The 17,867-nt window shown below is 42.4% G+C and overlaps 4 protein-coding genes across 4 annotated transcripts; 2 read left to right on the plus strand and 2 right to left on the minus strand.

Annotated features, from left to right (window-relative positions):
• The first annotated feature begins 1,576 nt into the window (after positions 1 to 1,576).
• On the plus strand, positions 1,577 to 4,853 carry PFK2 (phosphofructokinase 2). Its single transcript, XM_089168339.1, has 2 exons — positions 1,577 to 2,260; positions 3,860 to 4,853. Exons 1-2 carry the CDS (start codon positions 1,667 to 1,669, stop codon positions 4,679 to 4,681), a joined length of 1,416 nt encoding a protein of 471 aa, XP_089024465.1. The 5' UTR covers positions 1,577 to 1,666; the 3' UTR covers positions 4,682 to 4,853.
• Positions 4,854 to 6,405: 1,552 nt separating this feature from the next.
• Positions 6,406 to 9,330, plus strand: LOC149003907 (glucan endo-1,3-beta-glucosidase 5-like). The gene is made up of 2 exons (XM_089168694.1): positions 6,406 to 7,101; positions 7,884 to 9,330. The coding sequence occupies exons 1-2, from the start codon at positions 6,752 to 6,754 to the stop codon at positions 9,007 to 9,009; spliced, it is 1,476 nt and encodes a 491-aa protein (XP_089024820.1). The 5' UTR covers positions 6,406 to 6,751; the 3' UTR covers positions 9,010 to 9,330.
• A 190-nt stretch (positions 9,331 to 9,520) lies between these two features.
• Positions 9,521 to 11,934, minus strand: LOC149003908 (putative glycosyltransferase At5g03795). Its single transcript, XM_089168692.1, has 4 exons — positions 11,540 to 11,934; positions 11,222 to 11,463; positions 10,730 to 11,096; positions 9,521 to 10,644 (listed from the first exon to the last, which is right to left on the minus strand). The coding sequence occupies exons 1-4, from the start codon at positions 11,765 to 11,767 to the stop codon at positions 9,976 to 9,978; spliced, it is 1,506 nt and encodes a 501-aa protein (XP_089024818.1). The 5' UTR covers positions 11,768 to 11,934; the 3' UTR covers positions 9,521 to 9,975.
• Positions 11,935 to 14,381: 2,447 nt separating this feature from the next.
• LOC149003909 (Tetratricopeptide repeat (TPR)-like superfamily protein) lies at positions 14,382 to 16,875 on the minus strand. The gene has a single exon (XM_089168691.1). The coding sequence runs from the start codon at positions 16,498 to 16,500 to the stop codon at positions 14,923 to 14,925; it is 1,578 nt and encodes a 525-aa protein (XP_089024817.1). The 5' UTR covers positions 16,501 to 16,875; the 3' UTR covers positions 14,382 to 14,922.
• Between the last annotated feature and the right edge of the window lie 992 nt (positions 16,876 to 17,867).

Raw genomic sequence — 17,867 nt, forward strand, 5'->3', positions numbered from 1 at the left:
TTGGCACTGGGCGTTTTGAGGCTCGTCGTGGGGCGGTCTCCGTGCCTCCTCTCCTCCGCCGCGCTCTTGGTGGGGGTCCGCTGCGGTCTGCCCTGCCTGGGGCTTTGGGCTTGCTTTTTCCGGATCGCTTCTTGGCCCGGCTCGGGCTCCCGGTGTTCGGACTCGTGGGTTCTCCCTCTGTTGGGGTCCCGGTTGCCGGGCTTCTCTTCGCTTCTGGTGGGCTCTTGGGCCTCCGGCTCCGTCGGGTGTCGTCTTGCTCGGCTTGCGGGTGCCTTTGGTTTGGGGCGGTCTGGCCGGAGCTTGGCGGTGGGGGGGGGGTCGGCCGCCCCGGGGGCCCGTTCTCTTCCGGGGGTGGTGCGGGGTTCCCCGCGTGCTTCCTTTGTGTGGCCACTTGGGCTGGGTTGCCCCGGCCCTGTGCCTCTCGGTTGGTGGGGGCGCCGTGGGTCTTGCCGCTTGGTGCCTTGGCCGGGGCGCTTCTCATCGCCGGGGTTGTGTCGTGGGCCGTTCCGCGGTGGTGGGCCTGGTTGTCGGGCCCCCTTTGTCTCGCGGAGGGGCGCGTTTGGGGCTCCAGCGGGGGGGCCTTGCGTCCTCGGGCCGCCCTCGGGGGGTTGCCGGGAGTCGGTGACATTGGGGCTTGGGGCCGTGGCTTGTCGGTCGTGCTGGCGCTTCGCTTGGTGCTTGGCTGGTTCTTGCCGGTCGGTCGTCCCTGCCTTCTTAAACAGGTGTGCATTTGGGGGGGCACCTTGTTGGTCCCCGTCGGGCTGGGGGCGTTTCTTTCGGCCATGCCCGGGGGAGCCGGGGGCGTCCCTTTGGCGCCTCTTGGAGCAGGAGGTGTCCCCGGCCCGCCGGGGTCGAGATCTGGGGTTCAGGCGTGATGCCCCGGTTGTCCGCCTCCCGGCGGGGTTGGTGTGGCTGTCTCTTAGACAAAGCCACGAGATGGGTGGGCCGACGGATGCGCCCGCCTTCGGGGTATGGTCATGGTGGTTACTACCCCAACAATTCAGTCCTTGCGGGTGCCGGCGGTAGGCCCGTTCAAATCGTGGGTGGGTGGTTTCCTCCCTGCCTCCCACCAGCTCGTCCTCCGCTTCCGGGCGTTGTTGGCCTTCCGGGATGCGGGGTCCTGTCGTGGGCTTCCAGGGCCCTCAAGCATAACAACATCCTTTGCAGGAGGCGGACTATTGGCGGTCGGTTGCGCCGTGGGGTGCCTCCGGTCGGGTTTTGGTGGTGGGGGTTGCTCGAGGCGGCGTTGGGACCGCTTGTGGCGTCCGCTATGGGGTTCCCGTGCCCGGGCGTCGCGTGGTGGGGAGATGCCGCCCTTTTCTGCGGTTATTTCTGCCCGTTGCCTTAGAATACCTTGGCCCCATTCGGGAGGAGTTCTGGGCTCTCTTAAGTCTGTCTCGATATCCCTGTTCTGCCCCTGATTTCCTACTTTCTGCCTGTCTCCCCTTCATGTTCCTCCTCCCTTTGGGGACTCTTGTCGTCCGTGGCTCGTTCTCTCGCTCTGCTTTCTTCTCTCTCTCTGGTTTGCGCTGTGGTGCTGGGCCAGCGTTGGCTTGTCTCTGGCCGTGCGGGAGGCTCTGTTAGTCTTCCCTCAATCACTCTGTCAACAAAGTTTATATTTCCTTTCTGATCTATCTTTCAATCCCAAACCCTTTTCAAGCTCGCCATGGCTGATTCCAATGCCATTAACGCTCTACCCACTTTGGGCGATGGAAAATCAGAGAACAAACCTCTGCTGCAAATTCCTCTTCAACTTGAACTTCAGAGGTTACCTCACCTCACAGATTATCTACAAAACCTTCCAACCTTCACAAACCCTTTAGAGAATAACCAGTTCTATAACCACTTCGAGGAGTTCTACATCTCTTCCACCGATGTCGTTCTTAATAGCGTCGTCTTCGATGTCTCCTCCTCCGCTTTCTCCCCTCCCCTGGCTTACTACCGTGCTGGCCCTCGTAAGCAGATCTTCTTCGATCCTTCCACCGTTCGAGCGGCGATCGTCACCTGCGGTGGTCTCTGCCCTGGCCTTAATACCGTCATAAGGGAACTGGTGGTGGGTTTGTGGGAAATTTACGGTGTTCGTGAGATTTTCGGTATTATGGCCGGTTACCGGGGATTCTACTCCATGGAACCTGTTCGCCTTAATCCGAAGCTTGTTCACGGTTTGCATATGAAGGGTGGTACCCTCCTTGAGACTTCTAGAGGTGGTTTCGATCTCAAAAAGATTGTCGATTCAATCGAAACTCGCGGTTATAATCAGGTTGTTCTTTTTTCATCTTCAATCATAATTAACTTGCATTTTTCTGCATTTGATTCCTTGCATTAGTTAGGAGATAGGAAATATCACAGAAACTTTTTGGAAGAAACACGCTAGGAAATCAGAGAAACTTTTTAGATGAAACACGCTACTTGATACTTTGCTGTAGTAGCACGGCTGCTCTGTCTTCTCAAAACCCTAGCACTAAAGACGAATTTCGCTTTTTACAACAAGTTGTTTAAAGAATATAGATGCTCCTCCATGGGGTCGACCTATTGCTTTCGTCACAGATCTGAGGGTAGAAGGAACACACACACGCAAAAAAAAAAGTTAGAAGAAGAAGGTTGGGGGGGGGGGGGGGAGAGAGAGAGAGAGAGAGGAGAGAGAGAGAGAGAGAATCAATCCCATTCAGGTTCCCACCAAAATGTGGAGTACTGGGATATTCTTCCAGATAGGTGCTAGAATTTTAGTTAGATTAGTACAGATAAATAGACAGACAGACAGAAGCTTTTTGGAGGCCAAGGTTGATATTGAAACTGTGGAATGGTATTCAACATGTTGAGCTTTTCTCAATTATTGGAACAACATGGGTGTTAGGGTATATAAATTTAGGAGTGGAGGGTTGTGTTTTGAATGCAAGATCTTGGTTGATAAGATTGGTGTAGCATAGAAAAAGATTTCCCAGTTGGTTAGGGCTTTTAGGGGGCAGAAAAATACAAGTTGATATTCTTAAAATCAATGTAGGCTAGCTATAATTAGGTTGAAGGAAATTGAAGACAACAACTTCGGGATTGTCTTGGGTGGAGTTCTACCATATAATAGCATATGATGATGCCAGACTCTATAATCATGAAGCATGTGGTGGGATGTCACAGCGATCTGTGAATTAGTTGAAGAATAAAGTTGAATGTTAGGCAGGGGTCAAAGCCAACAACAGCCAGTAGCGACCTGATTCTAGTAATAGGGAATGAAATTTTGACAGTTGATATCCAGATTATTTAATACAACAATTCTTGTTTGAATATTGTGTTGGTAGAAACAAGAGAGTATATAGAAGAAAATTGCAGCCATTAGAAGTGTTCAACTCTACTTTTAACATGATGAGCACTTCTTCCATGAAAGTAGCAGACTATAAACTTTGGCTGTCTATGCTACCACAACCTAGACCCTTTCTTATGAGTGGGTTTGACAGTCTGTTAGTTGTATTAAGTGGAAATTTTCTGACTAGGAATGCTGTTGAATCTGTGAATAGATGTCAGGATGGAGTCAACATCAATTTTAAAAAGATAGATGCATAGCCCAAGAAAATTGGTGATGCTGCAATTAATTTTCTTAGGAATTTGATACAAGGCACAGTGGCAAACTTGTTGATGTTTTGTGGTAATGGCTTACGAAAGAGAAGCTTCATTTGGTTGTGGTTTAAGGATTATTTTCTCTATTCGCTGGAGCTTTTATAGCTTTGTTGTGTTGTCCTTTTGCTAATTTTTTATCTAAACTTGGATAACCTATGAATTTTGTTGGACGGTTTGCCACAAGTACATGGAGATTACTATAAGTTGCTGCTGATTTGTTGCTCTGTTAACAAACTATTTATTATAACAGGTATACATAATAGGTGGAGATGGCACTATGCGAGGTGCGGTTGCAATCTTTGATGAGATACGTCGCCAGAAATTGAATATAGCAGTTGCAGGGATCCCCAAGACTGTCGATAATGATGTTGGAATCATAGACAGATCATTCGGGTTTGCAACGGCTGTTGAAACTGCCCAGCAAGCAATACACGCAGCTCATGTGGAGGCCGAGAGTGCCGTTAATGGTATTGGGTTGGTGAAGTTGATGGGACGAAGTGCAGGTCACATTGCCATCCATGCTACACTAAGCAGCCGTGATGTGGATTGCTGTTTGCTTCCAGAGGCTGATTTTTACTTGGAAGGGAAGGGGGGCCTCTTTGAATTCCTTGAGAAGAGACTTAAAGAGAATGGACATGCTGTAATAGTAGTAGCTGAGGGGGCTGGGCAGGATTTGATACCCAGGACAGGTGGTCAGAAGGAAGAGAAGGACGAGTCTGGAAATCCAGTGTTCTTGGATGTTGGAGTTTGGTTGAAGTCTGAGCTGAAACGGTGGTGGGACAGAGACCACGCAGGGGAGTTATTCACGGTTAAATACATAGATCCCACTTATATGATACGAGCAGTCCCAGCGAACGCTACAGATAACTTATATTGCACTCTCCTTGCACACTCTGCAATACATGGGTCCATGGCAGGCTACACAGGGTTTGTTGCTGGACCCATCAATGGCGTTTATGCATATATCCCAGTGGTCGATGTGGCAAAAGCAAAGAATTTAGTTGATTTGAAGGATCATAAGTGGGCGTGGGTTAGATCAGTGACTAACCAGCCAGACTTTATGAAAGCCTAGAGAGCTTGTTCTACATGTTGATCTCAGGGTTTTTTTTTCCTTCAGATACATAATTGTGCTGTACTAGTAAGATCAAACATTTTTATCTTATAAATTCAGAAAACCCCATATGGTTATTGACTGGTTATAACAGGATATCATTAAAAGCATAAGCATTCTTTTTCTTGCTTTGGATTATAACATGGTACCAATAAAAGCATAAGCATTGTTTTCTTGCTCTGGATGCACGAGTTCCTAGCTGCATTCGGTTTGAATTCTAGGTTTAAGAATGCATACCAAACGCTGCCTCAAGTATCTTGTCTTGGTCTGTGGAACTTTTTAAGGGGCGATCTTCTTAACAGTAGACTCTGTTTCCTTCAGGGTTCTCTTCAAACCATGACGAAACAGGGTTTTTGAAACTTTTGCTTCTCCTTTCATTTTCCTTCCCTTTATCTTCTTTTCTTTTTTCAAAATGTTTTATAGACTAAAGAGAATGATCCTATCAATAATAGCTTTTGTTCTGATAATGTTTCCTTCCTAAAATTGGCTGAAGTATCTGTGTATGCAGACTTGTGTAGTGTTAAATCCTACTGTGTATACCATAGTCGCGCTATGAAATCTTTCACCTTATATTCAAGTGGGAAAAGATCTTCCAAGCCTCAACAAGAAAATTTCTAAAAAGAGAGTTTCTTTTGGGGCAAAACGAATCCAATTTGATCAACCCCACATCGTCTTTTATGGTTATGATTCATATTTCCCCTGTTCTTTCATTAGATCTGTTCTTTGTTTCTCGTTCCAAGATTTCATTCCTTGTTTGACGGCTCTCAATTCCATTCCCCTCACTTTCAGGGTCATTGAAAAAAACAAAAAGATAAGAAGGAAGCAAAAGAGGACTTGGTGGTCTGTTGGGACGTGTTGGGTTTTTACTGGTAACTCTACGCTTTAAGCTTCCTTTCTCAAGCTTTATAAAAAGAAGTAAAGAAAGCAAATTGAATCGAATCATCTACCTTGATCTACTGCAACTTTATTATCTATTTGGGTGAGATTTCCCATTCCCATGAGCAAGACAGGCCTATGGGAACGTTCCAAGTCTGTGTATGAGAATTGAGAAACCATCGTTATATATATATATGATTGTCTGGTGTTAAACTCCTAGTTCTGTGAATTATATGCTGGATCAGTAGTGAATAACCTAAACATCTTGCAAGATTTCTGATTGAGCTGTTCTGTAGAAAGTGCTTGTCGGGCCCAGCACGAGTGGGATCTCCCACCTACCGAATACAATCTCCTGCCATCACATTTGTTCTCTCTCGTCTTCATTCCTTTTATTGGTATCTTATTGGTGGTATTAATTAATTCATGTCGGTATCAATGATTAAATGTTGCTCAAGAACAAAGTATTTTTTTTTTTTTGGTAGAAAAGGGTCTATATATTAACGCGTGACCCACGCAAGGCATCCAGATTACAAAAATCAAGAAACCAAGGATCAACAATAGGCCAAAGGTCCGGCCGCCGGCCGCCTCCCAGCAGGGTCCATTACCTCCCTATTCATGGAGAAGCCCTTGTACCGGGAGGCCAGGGCAAATATCCCAAACAAGGTTTTGGATGTCCACTGGAATCAAGAACAAAGTATTTATTACTACGAAAAAAGAAAAACAGAGTATTGATAATGTTGGAGATCAACCATATCTCATCTCATACACCGACTAGAAGACAAGAAAGAAGAGAAAGTGTATCTATCTATATTAGAAAAGGAATATGTTTCGGGAACCTTTACATCACTTTGCTATGTGAAACGGTTACTGTACACTTCTAAGTTCCTGAACTTGCAGGCTTGCATTCATTTCTCACTCCACACTTCAAGGCAACTAGGCAAGTGCCCACTGCCCACTGCCCACTGCCCAACAAGGCTCCACACTGAGGTTTCTTCAAATCTACTTTCCAAAATATTTTTTGGGTTGAGCCCTAGACTAGTGCTTTGTTTAATAGTTTCGCCACTCCTCATGGTCCCCTGATGTTCTTGTGCGTTTTGAATCTATAATATCATATAGTATTTCAAAAGAGGGGAAAAAACAATTTTGCCTGTAAAAATGGCGAAAACAAACTACTGGGTAGCTCCGCTCATCTTTCTACTCCTTTCGACCTCCTCTGTGATGGTGATGGTGGAGTCCGCCATTGGTGTAAACTGGGGAACCGTTTCATTTCACCGCCTCACTCCTTCCATTATCGTTCAGCTCCTCCAGGACAACAAGATATCGAAAGTGAAATTCTTTGGTGCAGACCCAGATATTCTTTCAGCTCTTATGGGTACTCGAATTGAAGTTATGGTGGGCATTCCAAACGAAATGTTGTCCATCTTAAGCTCCTCCCCTAATGTTGCAGATTTGTGGGTTCGCCAGAATATATCCAGATATTTGGTTAGAGGTGGTGTTAATATAAGGTACGTTAATTGTTTCTTTATTTACTTTGCTCGAACATTTGCTGTGTCTGGTACTTAATGAAATTTTCTTTTCGGGCCTGATAACTGTGCTATGTTCCTCATCAACTTTGAATATTAGTAAGAAAAACTAAATTCAGGCAACTTTGGGTTTTTTTTTTTTTTTGGGGGGGGGGGTTTGGTTCTCTGCTGAAACAATTCACATGGAAGACTTTCCTGGGATCTGGGGAGGGATTGATCATTGATGACTAATCGTCCCTGAATTTAAATCTTACCCACCCCAAGAATTAAACCATATGAAGATACTTCAAAAGATTTGGTTTTCTTAGGTGCTTTCCCATGTTTCAGGAATTCAGTTACCATCAGAGGATTGACGCATGTAATCTGATCTCAAATAAAATTACATGAATGGAAAAAAGGACGAATTATCCCTGCTTGCGGACCATCCTTGAGCTTGGGTGAAATGGCTAATTTATGTGTCTTATGAATCTTATTTTGCTTACTGGGTTGATATCATTATAATCAAATTCTATTGCAGCTGTTGTGAAATAATCACATACTTGTGGCGAGGGTTGGGGTGGGTAGAAAACAAATTTTCTAAAAGAGACACCTAAATGCCTATTGAGAATTCAGCCTCGGGAATGCATTTTTAATGCGTGATTCTGCTGGATGGCTGTTATCTAGGCTTAGTGGTTCTGTTGCACATCAAATTCTTGTTTTTCTTAATTCCGTCCTCTAAAGTTTATGTACTTTCCTCTGGTATTTAATGCATACTGTCTTGGCAGGTACATTGCTGTTGGGAATGAACCATTCCTCACCAGCTATTCAGGTCAATTCCAATCGTATGTTGTCCCTGCCCTGCTCAATCTACAACAGTCCCTAGTAAAAGCAAATGCAGGAAATTTCGTAAAGCTAGTAGTCCCTTGCAATGCTGATGCATATGAGTCTACTGTTCCTTCTGAAGGAGCCTTCCGCCCTGAACTGACCCAGATCATGACTGAACTTGTTTCCTTCCTCAACTCAAATGGATCCCCTTTTGTTGTCAACATCTATCCTTTTCTGAGTCTCTATGGGAACTCAGATTTCCCACAAGATTATGCATTCTTTGATGGCACAACTCATGCTGTGACAGATGGGCAAAATGTTTATTCCAACGCTTTTGACGGCAATTTTGACACACTAGTAGCTGCTCTTAACAGAATCGGATATGGTCAGATGCCCATAATCATTGGTGAGATTGGCTGGCCCACAGATGGAGTTCTTGGTGCAAATCTCTCTGCTGCAAGGGCCTTCAACCAGGGTCTCATAAATCATGTCCTCAGTAACAAAGGAACCCCTCTTAGGCCAGGTGTCCCACCTCAAGATGTTTATCTTTTCAGCCTTCTTGATGAAGGTGCAAAGAGCGTACTTCCTGGTAACTTCGAGAGGCACTGGGGGATATTTTCTTTTGATGGTCAGGCGAAGTACCCACTAAACCTTGGCCTGGGCAATGGGTTACTGAAGGATGCAAAGGACGTTCAGTACCTTCCATCAAAGTGGTGTGTCGCAAACCCATCAACGGATCTCTCTGGTGTGGTCAACCATTTCAGACTTGCTTGCAGTCTTGCGGACTGCACAACACTCAACTATGGGGGATCTTGCAATGGTATTGGAGCAAAGGGGAACATCTCATATGCCTTCAACAGTTATTATCAGCTGCAAAAGCAGGATGCACGTAGTTGTGATTTTGATGGGCTTGGTATGGTCACTTTCCTTGATCCTTCCATTGGCGATTGCAGATTTCTTGTTGGGATCAATGACAAGAGTTCTCACAAGAGTTCTGTCAAGAGTTCTGGTATCCGGATATATCATGAATATTTTGCTGCCTGGGGTTTTCTATTGTGGGTTTTCATGTTTCTAAGACTTAACTGATGTTTTGTGATGTTAAATGGTTTCATAAGTGTGGTTTTTCACAGTCCTTTCTTCTGAAACCGATATGAGTTATGCTACATTATAGATATAGATAAGGAGAAATAGATGTGCATCATAGTTTTTTCGGTAGTTATCAGAACTCAAAATGTAGTTCAGCTTTGTAACTCTTTTTAGCACACTTAGTAGTTCGACATCATTTTGTAATTGCCATGATTTATTTATGAAACTTATCACTTGGGACTCTTAAGTTGTTATTTTTGTTTTCTTTTTCAATTGAATGTTTGCAACATTGAGTATGGTGCTTGTATTTTTTGCCTAAAGCTGAAGGGAGACCTGACGTCCCAAATTGGTGACGTACAGTATCATAAGCACCAACTTCTGAGCATATAGAAGTGCGGGAATTAGCAGTAATGAAGGGTGAAAGAATAAGCAAAGGGGGTGAGTGGTGATGGCTGAGGGGTGAGTGTATCACCCTATCCTTCATATTTCATACCCTCACTATAGAAAAGAAGCAATTTTTCTCTCTAGTTAGGACCCGTCCAAGATTTTGCTTCCTTGAGAATACATTACTGGAAGATGTCAAGTATATTTGTTTAAGAAATTCTACAAATTCTACAAGAATAGTATACAATGATGAAAATCTGCAGCTTCAAATGCCATTCCTTGCAGAAACATGAAGCTGAAGTGCTATAATACATCGTATATTGGTATTTGGATCCAAATTTAATTACTTTGCTGGGAGTGCATAACTGAGGCCTGTACGAAAATGAAGATCATGTGGCAAGCAAGTATAGCCATGACACAGGTAAAGTGAGAGAGCGTGGAGATGGATTGCTTCATCTTTTGTGGAATTGGTGCAACCAATATGAGCCACCTGTCTTTTGTGTCAATCTCATCATCCACAACTTCCCTCTGGTTCTCCTTCACTTATGAAATAAGAAGCTGTCTCTGTTTCTCATTAACGCATCAGGACTTATGAATACGAATGTTCAATCTTCTGAGCCAAATGGAGTGGGTGGTCATGTGGAAGACATCGAACCTCTTTGGTGGTACATTCACAAGGAAATGTCTTTGCACTTGCTTTACTTTCCTCTGCATTCTTATATACTGTGATGCTGAAATATTCGTTAAAATGTTCTTGATGTTGGGAATATCCCGCACTGGTATTTGAACAGAGGAGTACCTCCAATCAAGAACATCACTGAAAGGCGGGATGTAATGGTCGGAAATTAACACTGGAACACATTCAGCGTAGATGGCTTCAACGATTCTTGGGCTTGCAACCTCAAAGCCACTTGGGCATAGACAAAACTTGCTCTTCTTCATCATGTCACTGTAAGACAAGTCATCTGGTAAGACACTATAGACTTGCACGTCTTTGTCTTTGCCTTTCCACTGCTTCATGAGCAACACCCTTATGTCACCATGTTGCTGGCCAGCAAAGAATGCAAGAATGGACCGGCTAGAAGGAGAGAGACCGCCGATCATACCTGGTGTGATCTCACCTGTCTTGAGGATGATCTCTGGAAGTGTTGCATCTTTAGAAGGTTTGAATCCTTCAGAGGTATTAGCATTGCACAGAACCCTTATGGAATTATGGAACAATTGATGAACGTATTTAGATGTAGCCGGGGCCTGAAATGATCAGCTTCAAGGATTCAATTGAGGGATGGAAGATGGAAAAATATAAAGAGAAGCTAATTAAGAAACTAATGTTTACCCAATCATGGCAAGACAGCATGAAATGATCAGCTCCAAGACTTCTATTCCAATAGGGATACTTGGAAGCAATGACAGAGACATAGTCCATGATAGTGTGTCCCATGGGATCCATAGTATGAGCACCTGGGTCACGTTTGTACAGAAACTCAACCATATTCACCACACTGTAAGGGAGGAAATAAACATGAGCTTCGTTAGGATCACTGGTAAGATAATTGCTGTGATCATTCCTCTTCTTCTCCATCTCGTGAATGAATAGTCCTTCAGTGGAGTAGATGCTCTTGCAAGGTCCATCGTGAAACATGGGTGGATCTCCTTCTTCGTATACAAAGATCTTGAACATTTTCTCCATTTCCAGATAGCTCCTTTTAAATGAAAAATGTTTTGAGACTGATGAATTAATAACCAGTCTGCAGTTGCAAACACACAGAATGACAGAACACAACAGATTCAATTCAGAATGACATGATATACTGGATGTTTCAATTACCTGTGAAAAGCATGAGGGTTCCTATAGATTGGGCCTTGTGGTATGTAATCTGAATCTGGGTAACCAGTTGTGTTCTTTCTCCGTCTTTGAGACGCAGCTTCTTTAATGGAAGCTCGTGCTCTTGCTAGATCAGCTTCGAGTCTTTCTAATTTGCTAACATTTTTCTTCGTTGTAGATTGGGTGGGCTTGAAAACTTGTCCCAACCCTTTCTCCAAAGTGGCTAGCATCTCTGTTTTATCCTCCTACTCCAATAATAAGATTTCATGGTTGATGCAATAAGGTAATGAAGTAAATAATAATGGAGTTCTTAGTTCTTACCAACCGAGGGAGTAGTTCTGGTTGTGTCTGGGGTAGAAGAGGTGAAGAAGAACGGTTAGCCGTGGAAGAAGATGAAGAAAATGTGTGAACACCATTGCTAGATGTAGAAGACAAAGAATACCCATTAGATCTTTGCGTTGAAATAATCCCAAAAGCCATCATCGAAAGAACTGCAGCTGATGAAATTAATAGAAACAGAGGAGTGAGAGAAACAATGGAATGCGTCATTCTGCTTCTCACTTGAGGCGCTTGATGAGTTCATGGCTATAGAAATTTGAAATGAGAACAGTGAAGAAATTTAATTAGATAGGAGGAGATCCATTGCTTCATGAAGAGTTGATTCCTTGCTAAAAGCAAACGATTATTTCGGTGCTGCTTAACAATGAAGAAACATTATTTTTTACCAGAACCGAGCAAGGATGAAGCTTTCTGGACCATATTAACTTATTTAGAGTTTCACTCAACTTCCATTCTTGTGTGAAATTAGATCAGCAGTTCCAAGTTTTTGCTTTTTGTCCTTGGAAATTCAAACATTTCAAGATTATTCTGCCTTTGCACAGGGGTAACGGTTACCTTCAAGGTCCAACACGACCAGGTGGCTTCCTACTTTTCCCTTTTTTTAGTATCTGTTGGGCTCTGTAAGGTGCCTGCACCAAGTCTTTCTGTACAAACCGACTGATGGTATATAGAAAAGAGCCTTCATCCTCTACTAATGGCACCAAGGTTTCCCCCTCCCTCCGAGTTTGGATCTTCTACCCATGATTGTAACCTCTTCACCATAGATCGGGGATGGGACCCACTGGGGGTTCCACCTCTAGTTCATTTTGTTAGCACTCAGCGGTGGTCTCACCCATAATGTGTGGTAGAAAAATGCAAAGGTAGTATATGTCTCTACCATGACAGGTACAAGATCCAGACTCCCACCCCTCTTGGTTGGGAGTGGCTGTAGACTGAGACCATCAAGTTCATGGAAGGCTAGAAGCCATAGCCTAAAATCATAACATATAATGGATAGCTATAGTGGGTCGAGTAGAAATGAACTTTAGTCTTCGTATCTTTGATCTCTATTGAGAAATTACTAAGGAATTTCCACGAACACTTGAAAGATTGTTGTCAAAACTTCGTCAGAGCTGAAAGTATTTAGACACTTGAAAAAAATTATTAAGGTATTTCGACACTCCGATTTGTGCAATATGGGTACCAAATGTATCTTTGATCTCTGTTGAGAAATTACTAAGGAATTTCCACGAATACTGGAAAGATTGTTGTAATCACAAAACTTCGGTGGTGCACTGAAAAAATTATTAAGGTATTTCGACACTCCGATTTGTGCAATATGGGTACCAAATGTGTCTCCACCCTCAAGATTAGTCAGCCCAAACCTTTAATATTGTACCCTAGAAAGATTACTTTAGGTATAATCAAGTTATGTTCACTCTGCTTAACAGAAAAACAATAGGGAGAGAGAGAGAGGAGGAGGAAATTCATTGTAGAAAATGGCTCTAAAATAGGTTTATATAGAATCCTAGAAGCTATGGGTAGAAAAGTTAGGTCACCTTAATTTGTAAGGGTGTCTATTCAGCTCAATTTTCTATAGGAGGATACTTATTCAGTTGACGTCCACAGATCCACCCAACCATTGGCTTTTTGCATTAGGGCCCATGACAAAATGGGCTTTCTGGATCAAGGCCCAAGTTACACTAGGGTTCTGGTTTGGTTCATGTCCCATATGGGTTTGCACTGTGAGTAAGATCCTTAACCCCAAACATATATTAGATAGTCCTTACTATATATAAATTCAATAACTAGCTCATTTTTGCCCGATGTGGGACTAATAGAATTCGTAAGATAAAACAACATAAATAAAACATATACTTAAATTAAAATAACATACATAAGTTTTAAACATTTTCCAACAATCTCCAAATCTGGAATATAAAATTATATTAACACAGTGAATCTCAACTAATTTACTACCACGATGAGGAAGAACCAGATATATGAAAATGAGCAGACAACTCTACTTTAATTGCTCTTCGAACACTTGGGCTCTACTGAGCTCTGGTTTTAGAGGAATTATCCTGACTAATGACAATGAAACTGAATAATAGACTGAAAAAGGTCAGGCTTTCAGCAACTAGAAACCATTTAGGATAACATTTCAGATCCTTGAAATGAAGTCATGTAGCTTGCATTTTCCAAATGTATTCTTCATAGAAAATCAGAACCACAAAATGGAATGGAATGTTCAGTTTATACAAGTTATAGGATATCTAAAAGGTGGAAGCTGTGACATTGTGCAGTAGCCAGACACTAGCAAGGAGAGTGACCATAGCCTATGATTGTTACCAAAATAGGATCAACTAATAAGTGTAGCTCCAGTATTTGCACCATAGTCTTTCTTTGTGGCTTCTATGATTGAGATTCACTTGAACTTCCACTTACTGAATGATTACAATATAGACAATGAAACTCTTGTGTTGCCTTTAAAGAACCAATTGTTCCTTTTCATCAATTTGTCATGCATATAAATTCATAATGGTACTTGTTAGATGGTGCAATTATCAACATCGAGTTGCAAAACCAAGAAAAGGAATTCAGAGAAATAATGCCATCGAAGGTAACCAATAGTAATAAGCATTCCAAAGAGCAAGACATACCACTACTAGAAATGCAGCATACATCAAAGTAAAAAGGGGCAAGAAATTCAGATTAATAGAAAAAAGCAGTGACCTAGGAAAGAAGCCATTGCATGAACAAATTTTGTATTCCACTACTCAAACGAATATAAACAAATAGTGAATGCTACCCAAAAAAAAATTCTTCACATTCTATAATTGACTTGATGTACTTTGACCCTTCACATAAATAACTCTAGAATTGACACCACAGTTTCGATGCAGGATAAGTTCTTGGTGTAACTTTACATATTTAGGAATGGGTTGTTGTGTGATCTTCATAGACTTGCTCAACTTCCAACAGCACACAACAAAAAATCTTTGTTTGAGAGGAGTCTATCATGAAACACCAAGCATGATCTGAACTTTCATTTCAAGAACTAAGCATTAGTTATACAATCTAGGGTAGAATTGATGGAAATAATCCAGATAAGAAAATTACAGAGCAGTTATGATGTATAAAATTAATCACGAACAACTTCAACCGATCAAGCCAAAATTCGGGTTTACACCAGCAGCATCAAGTCAACTTTGTCCAGTGTTAAAAAAATGATTTTTCTTCCACAAATTGATGTTGAAGGAAACACAACTGCACAAGGAATTTGAATGATCTTCTGCCAGATGAAGACAGTCCATAGCAATGTAGCAAGAACTCAATGATACAAAGCTCTGCAAGAAGTTGTTCCACCCTATTTTACATGTTTTTCAGATCTTCTGGGCAACCTGAAAACCACATAAACCACTGTCTGTCCCAACCCAGCTGCACGCGGCATCTTTAGATACCCCTCTCTCCTTCATCAACTCCCGAATTTCAGTTACGCCATCCCACTTCTCAGCAGCTGCATAAGTGTTAGACAAGGCAACATAAGCTCCAGGCCTCCCATCGCTCCTCAATTTAAAAAGCTCATTGGCAGCAATAGCTGCCATATCTACATCACCATGAAGCCTACATGCACCAAGCAGGGCTCCCCACACATCAGAATTAGGCTTCACAGGCATTCCTGTAATGAAATCCCATGCAAGCTGTAGACTCCCAGCACGCCCAAGGAGGTCAACCATGCAAGCATAGTGCTCCACCCTTGGTTGTAATGAATAATCTGTCTCCATGCTGTTGAAGATTTCCTGCCCCTTATCAACAAGCCCCGCATGTCCACAAGCTGAAAGAGCACTAAGGAATGTAACGTAATTGGGGTTAATTTGGTACTCTCTTTGCATTTTGTCAAACATTTCAAGCGCTTCCGTAGGATTTCCATTCTTCCCATATCCATCAATCATAGAAGTCCATGAAAAGACATTCTTTGCTGGCATATAGTTGAAAATTTTCCGTGCCTCATCAGTTCTCCCACACTTTGAGTACATGTCTATAAGTGCACTACCCAATTTCACATCTGTGAATAACTCGGTCTTCATTAATTGTGTTTGGATTTGTTGACCGATCTCAAAAGCAGACAAGATAGAGCAGGCCCCAATCAAACTGACAAAGCTAGAGATTGTTGGGCGGAAATTGCTCCGTAGCATGTCAATATAAATTTCGATCGATTTCTTGGCTGTCTCAAGCCCTTTGCTGTATCCTTCAATCATTGCATTGAAAACTACGACATCTTTATCAATTGTGCTCTGAAATATTTCTTCTGCATCTGCAATATATCCTTGTTTCATATAACCAGTGATCATTGCCGTAGAACAGATAACATTTTTCTTCAGTGTCTTATCAAACACTCTCCTCGCATAATCAACTTCTCCACTCTTTGAATATGTGTCAACCATTGCAGTGAAGAGCACTTCATCTAATTGGACATCAGATTTTAGTATCTGGGCATGGACCTGTTTCCCAATGTCGCTGGACAAAATTACATTACAGCCAGCGGTTGTAGACAGCTTCAGAATCAAGGAAAACGTGAACCCATCTGGTTTTTCATTAGAAGAAGAGAGTCTGCGGATCAAATTCAGAGATTCTAATGCTTGTCCCTGCTTGAGATAGGCTGCAATCATCGAATTATAGGAGGAGGTAGTTGGTTTGAACATTTGGTCGAACACCTGTCGGGCATAAGACAAACAACCGGATTTTATGTGAAGGATGAGAAGCTTAATGGAGATGTTGGTGTTGGGTAAAAATCCAATTTTGAGGATGTGGGTATGAACCTTCTGGCCATGGGAAGGTGAATCTGACTGAATGTAGTGTTGCAGAGCTGCGGATAGAGAGATGGTATTTGGACGGGTTATGTAGTCGTAAGTTCGCGGGAAATCTATACATGTTGAGAATTTAAATATCCCATTTTTCATCTTCTCAAGTTTTCATTTCCTCCGGTCTGCTATTGCCTTTCAGCTAAACAGCATTCAGCAGTGTTGAGTTGTTAACGACTTCGAGGAGTTCTACATCTCTTCCACCGATGTAGTAAGGGAATTGGTGGTGGGTTTGTGGGACATTTACGGTGTTCGTGAGATTTTCGGTATTATGGCCGGTTACCGAGGATTCTACTCCATGGAACCAGTTCGCCTTTATCCCAAACTTGTTCACGGCTTGCATATGAAGGGTGGCACCATCCGTGAGACGTCAAGAGGTTGTTTCGATCTCCAAAAAGATTGTTGGTTCAATCGAATCTAGCGGTTATAATCAGGTTCTTCTTTTGTTCATCTTCAACCACAATTAATTTACACTTGTCTGCATTTGATTCCTTGGATTAGTTAGGAGATAGGAACTCAGATAAATTTATGCCAAAGGTGGTATGTTAAAGCGTTTAAAGATACAACTTTTTTCTTAGGGGAGGTCTTAGTTGGAAGATAGGAACTCAGAAAAGCTTATTAGAAGAATCACGCAAATATCAGTGGGGACCTCATGTCAAAAAAAAAAAAAAAACTTTTTGGAAGAAAAAAAGAACTGTTGTTAAAGTGGTTAAAGACCCAACTTCCCAAGGGGAGGTCTTGGGTTCGCAACCACTCGATGGCATTAATATAAAGCCGAAGTAAGGGAGCACTCTGTGCTCCGCTACGGGAGATTATGGTACCAGGATTCTTGAGTTGTATTGGGTTCGCAAAAGTATAGCTCAACAAACTACGAGCTAGCGGCACTGTAGTTCTGTCTTCTCAAAACCCTAGCACAAAAGACCAATCTCACATTTTTACAACGAGAAGCATGGGGTCCATCTGTCACTTTTGTGACAGATCCGACTAGGGTGTCAATTTGTAAGTCGAACATGTGAAAATCTTATCAAATTGGTCAATTATAACACAAATTAGTTTAAACCGAATCTTAATGAATTGGGTCTGGGCTAAGAGGGACAAAGCCCGGATGATTTGGGTTGGTTTAGGCTAACTCATGTGCAGACCTTTAGCTCGTTAATTCTACTAAAATACAGCCTTGAAGAGGTTTTAGTGGACTCGGGTAATATTGATGAAACTAGGCAATATTTGCAAGTTCGACAACTAGCAAAAGAAAAATGGGGGCGAAACATTATTTGCACTTTCAAAGATATATCGCTATTTTTCGTGATATATCAAAATTTTTGTCAATTAAAATTGGATTTTCCATTCGATTTTTCTAGTATTTTGTCTCTCCTCTCTAAAATCTTCCTAGAGTTTCTTCTTCCCTATATCTTGCATTATTGCTCTATTTTTCTTTGATCTTCAACATCTACTAGTACATCTATCAC

Source organism: Hakea prostrata, chromosome 9, assembly GCF_041222555.1.
Source record: "Hakea prostrata isolate BN-2017 chromosome 9, UWA_Hpros_2, whole genome shotgun sequence".
Lineage (NCBI taxonomy): Eukaryota > Viridiplantae > Streptophyta > Magnoliopsida > Proteales > Proteaceae > Hakea > Hakea prostrata.

Coding starts and splice junctions, on each gene's coding strand:
- LOC149003907 (XM_089168694.1), top strand. CDS start 6,752: ATGGCGAAAACAAACTACTGGGTAGCTCCGCTCATCTTTCTACTCCTT. Junction 7,102..7,883: donor AGAGGTGGTGTTAATATAAG/GTACGTTAATTG, acceptor CTGTCTTGGCAG/GTACATTGCTGTTGGGAATG.
- LOC149003909 (XM_089168691.1), bottom strand. CDS start 16,500: ATGAAAAATGGGATATTTAAATTCTCAACATGTATAGATTTCCCGCGA.
- LOC149003908 (XM_089168692.1), bottom strand. CDS start 11,767: ATGACGCATTCCATTGTTTCTCTCACTCCTCTGTTTCTATTAATTTCA. Junction 11,097..11,221: donor AACCCTCATGCTTTTCACAG/GTAATTGAAACA, acceptor TTCATTTAAAAG/GAGCTATCTGGAAATGGAGA. Junction 10,645..10,729: donor TGCTGTCTTGCCATGATTGG/GTAAACATTAGT, acceptor TGATCATTTCAG/GCCCCGGCTACATCTAAATA.
- PFK2 (XM_089168339.1), top strand. CDS start 1,667: ATGGCTGATTCCAATGCCATTAACGCTCTACCCACTTTGGGCGATGGA. Junction 2,261..3,859: donor AAACTCGCGGTTATAATCAG/GTTGTTCTTTTT, acceptor TTATTATAACAG/GTATACATAATAGGTGGAGA.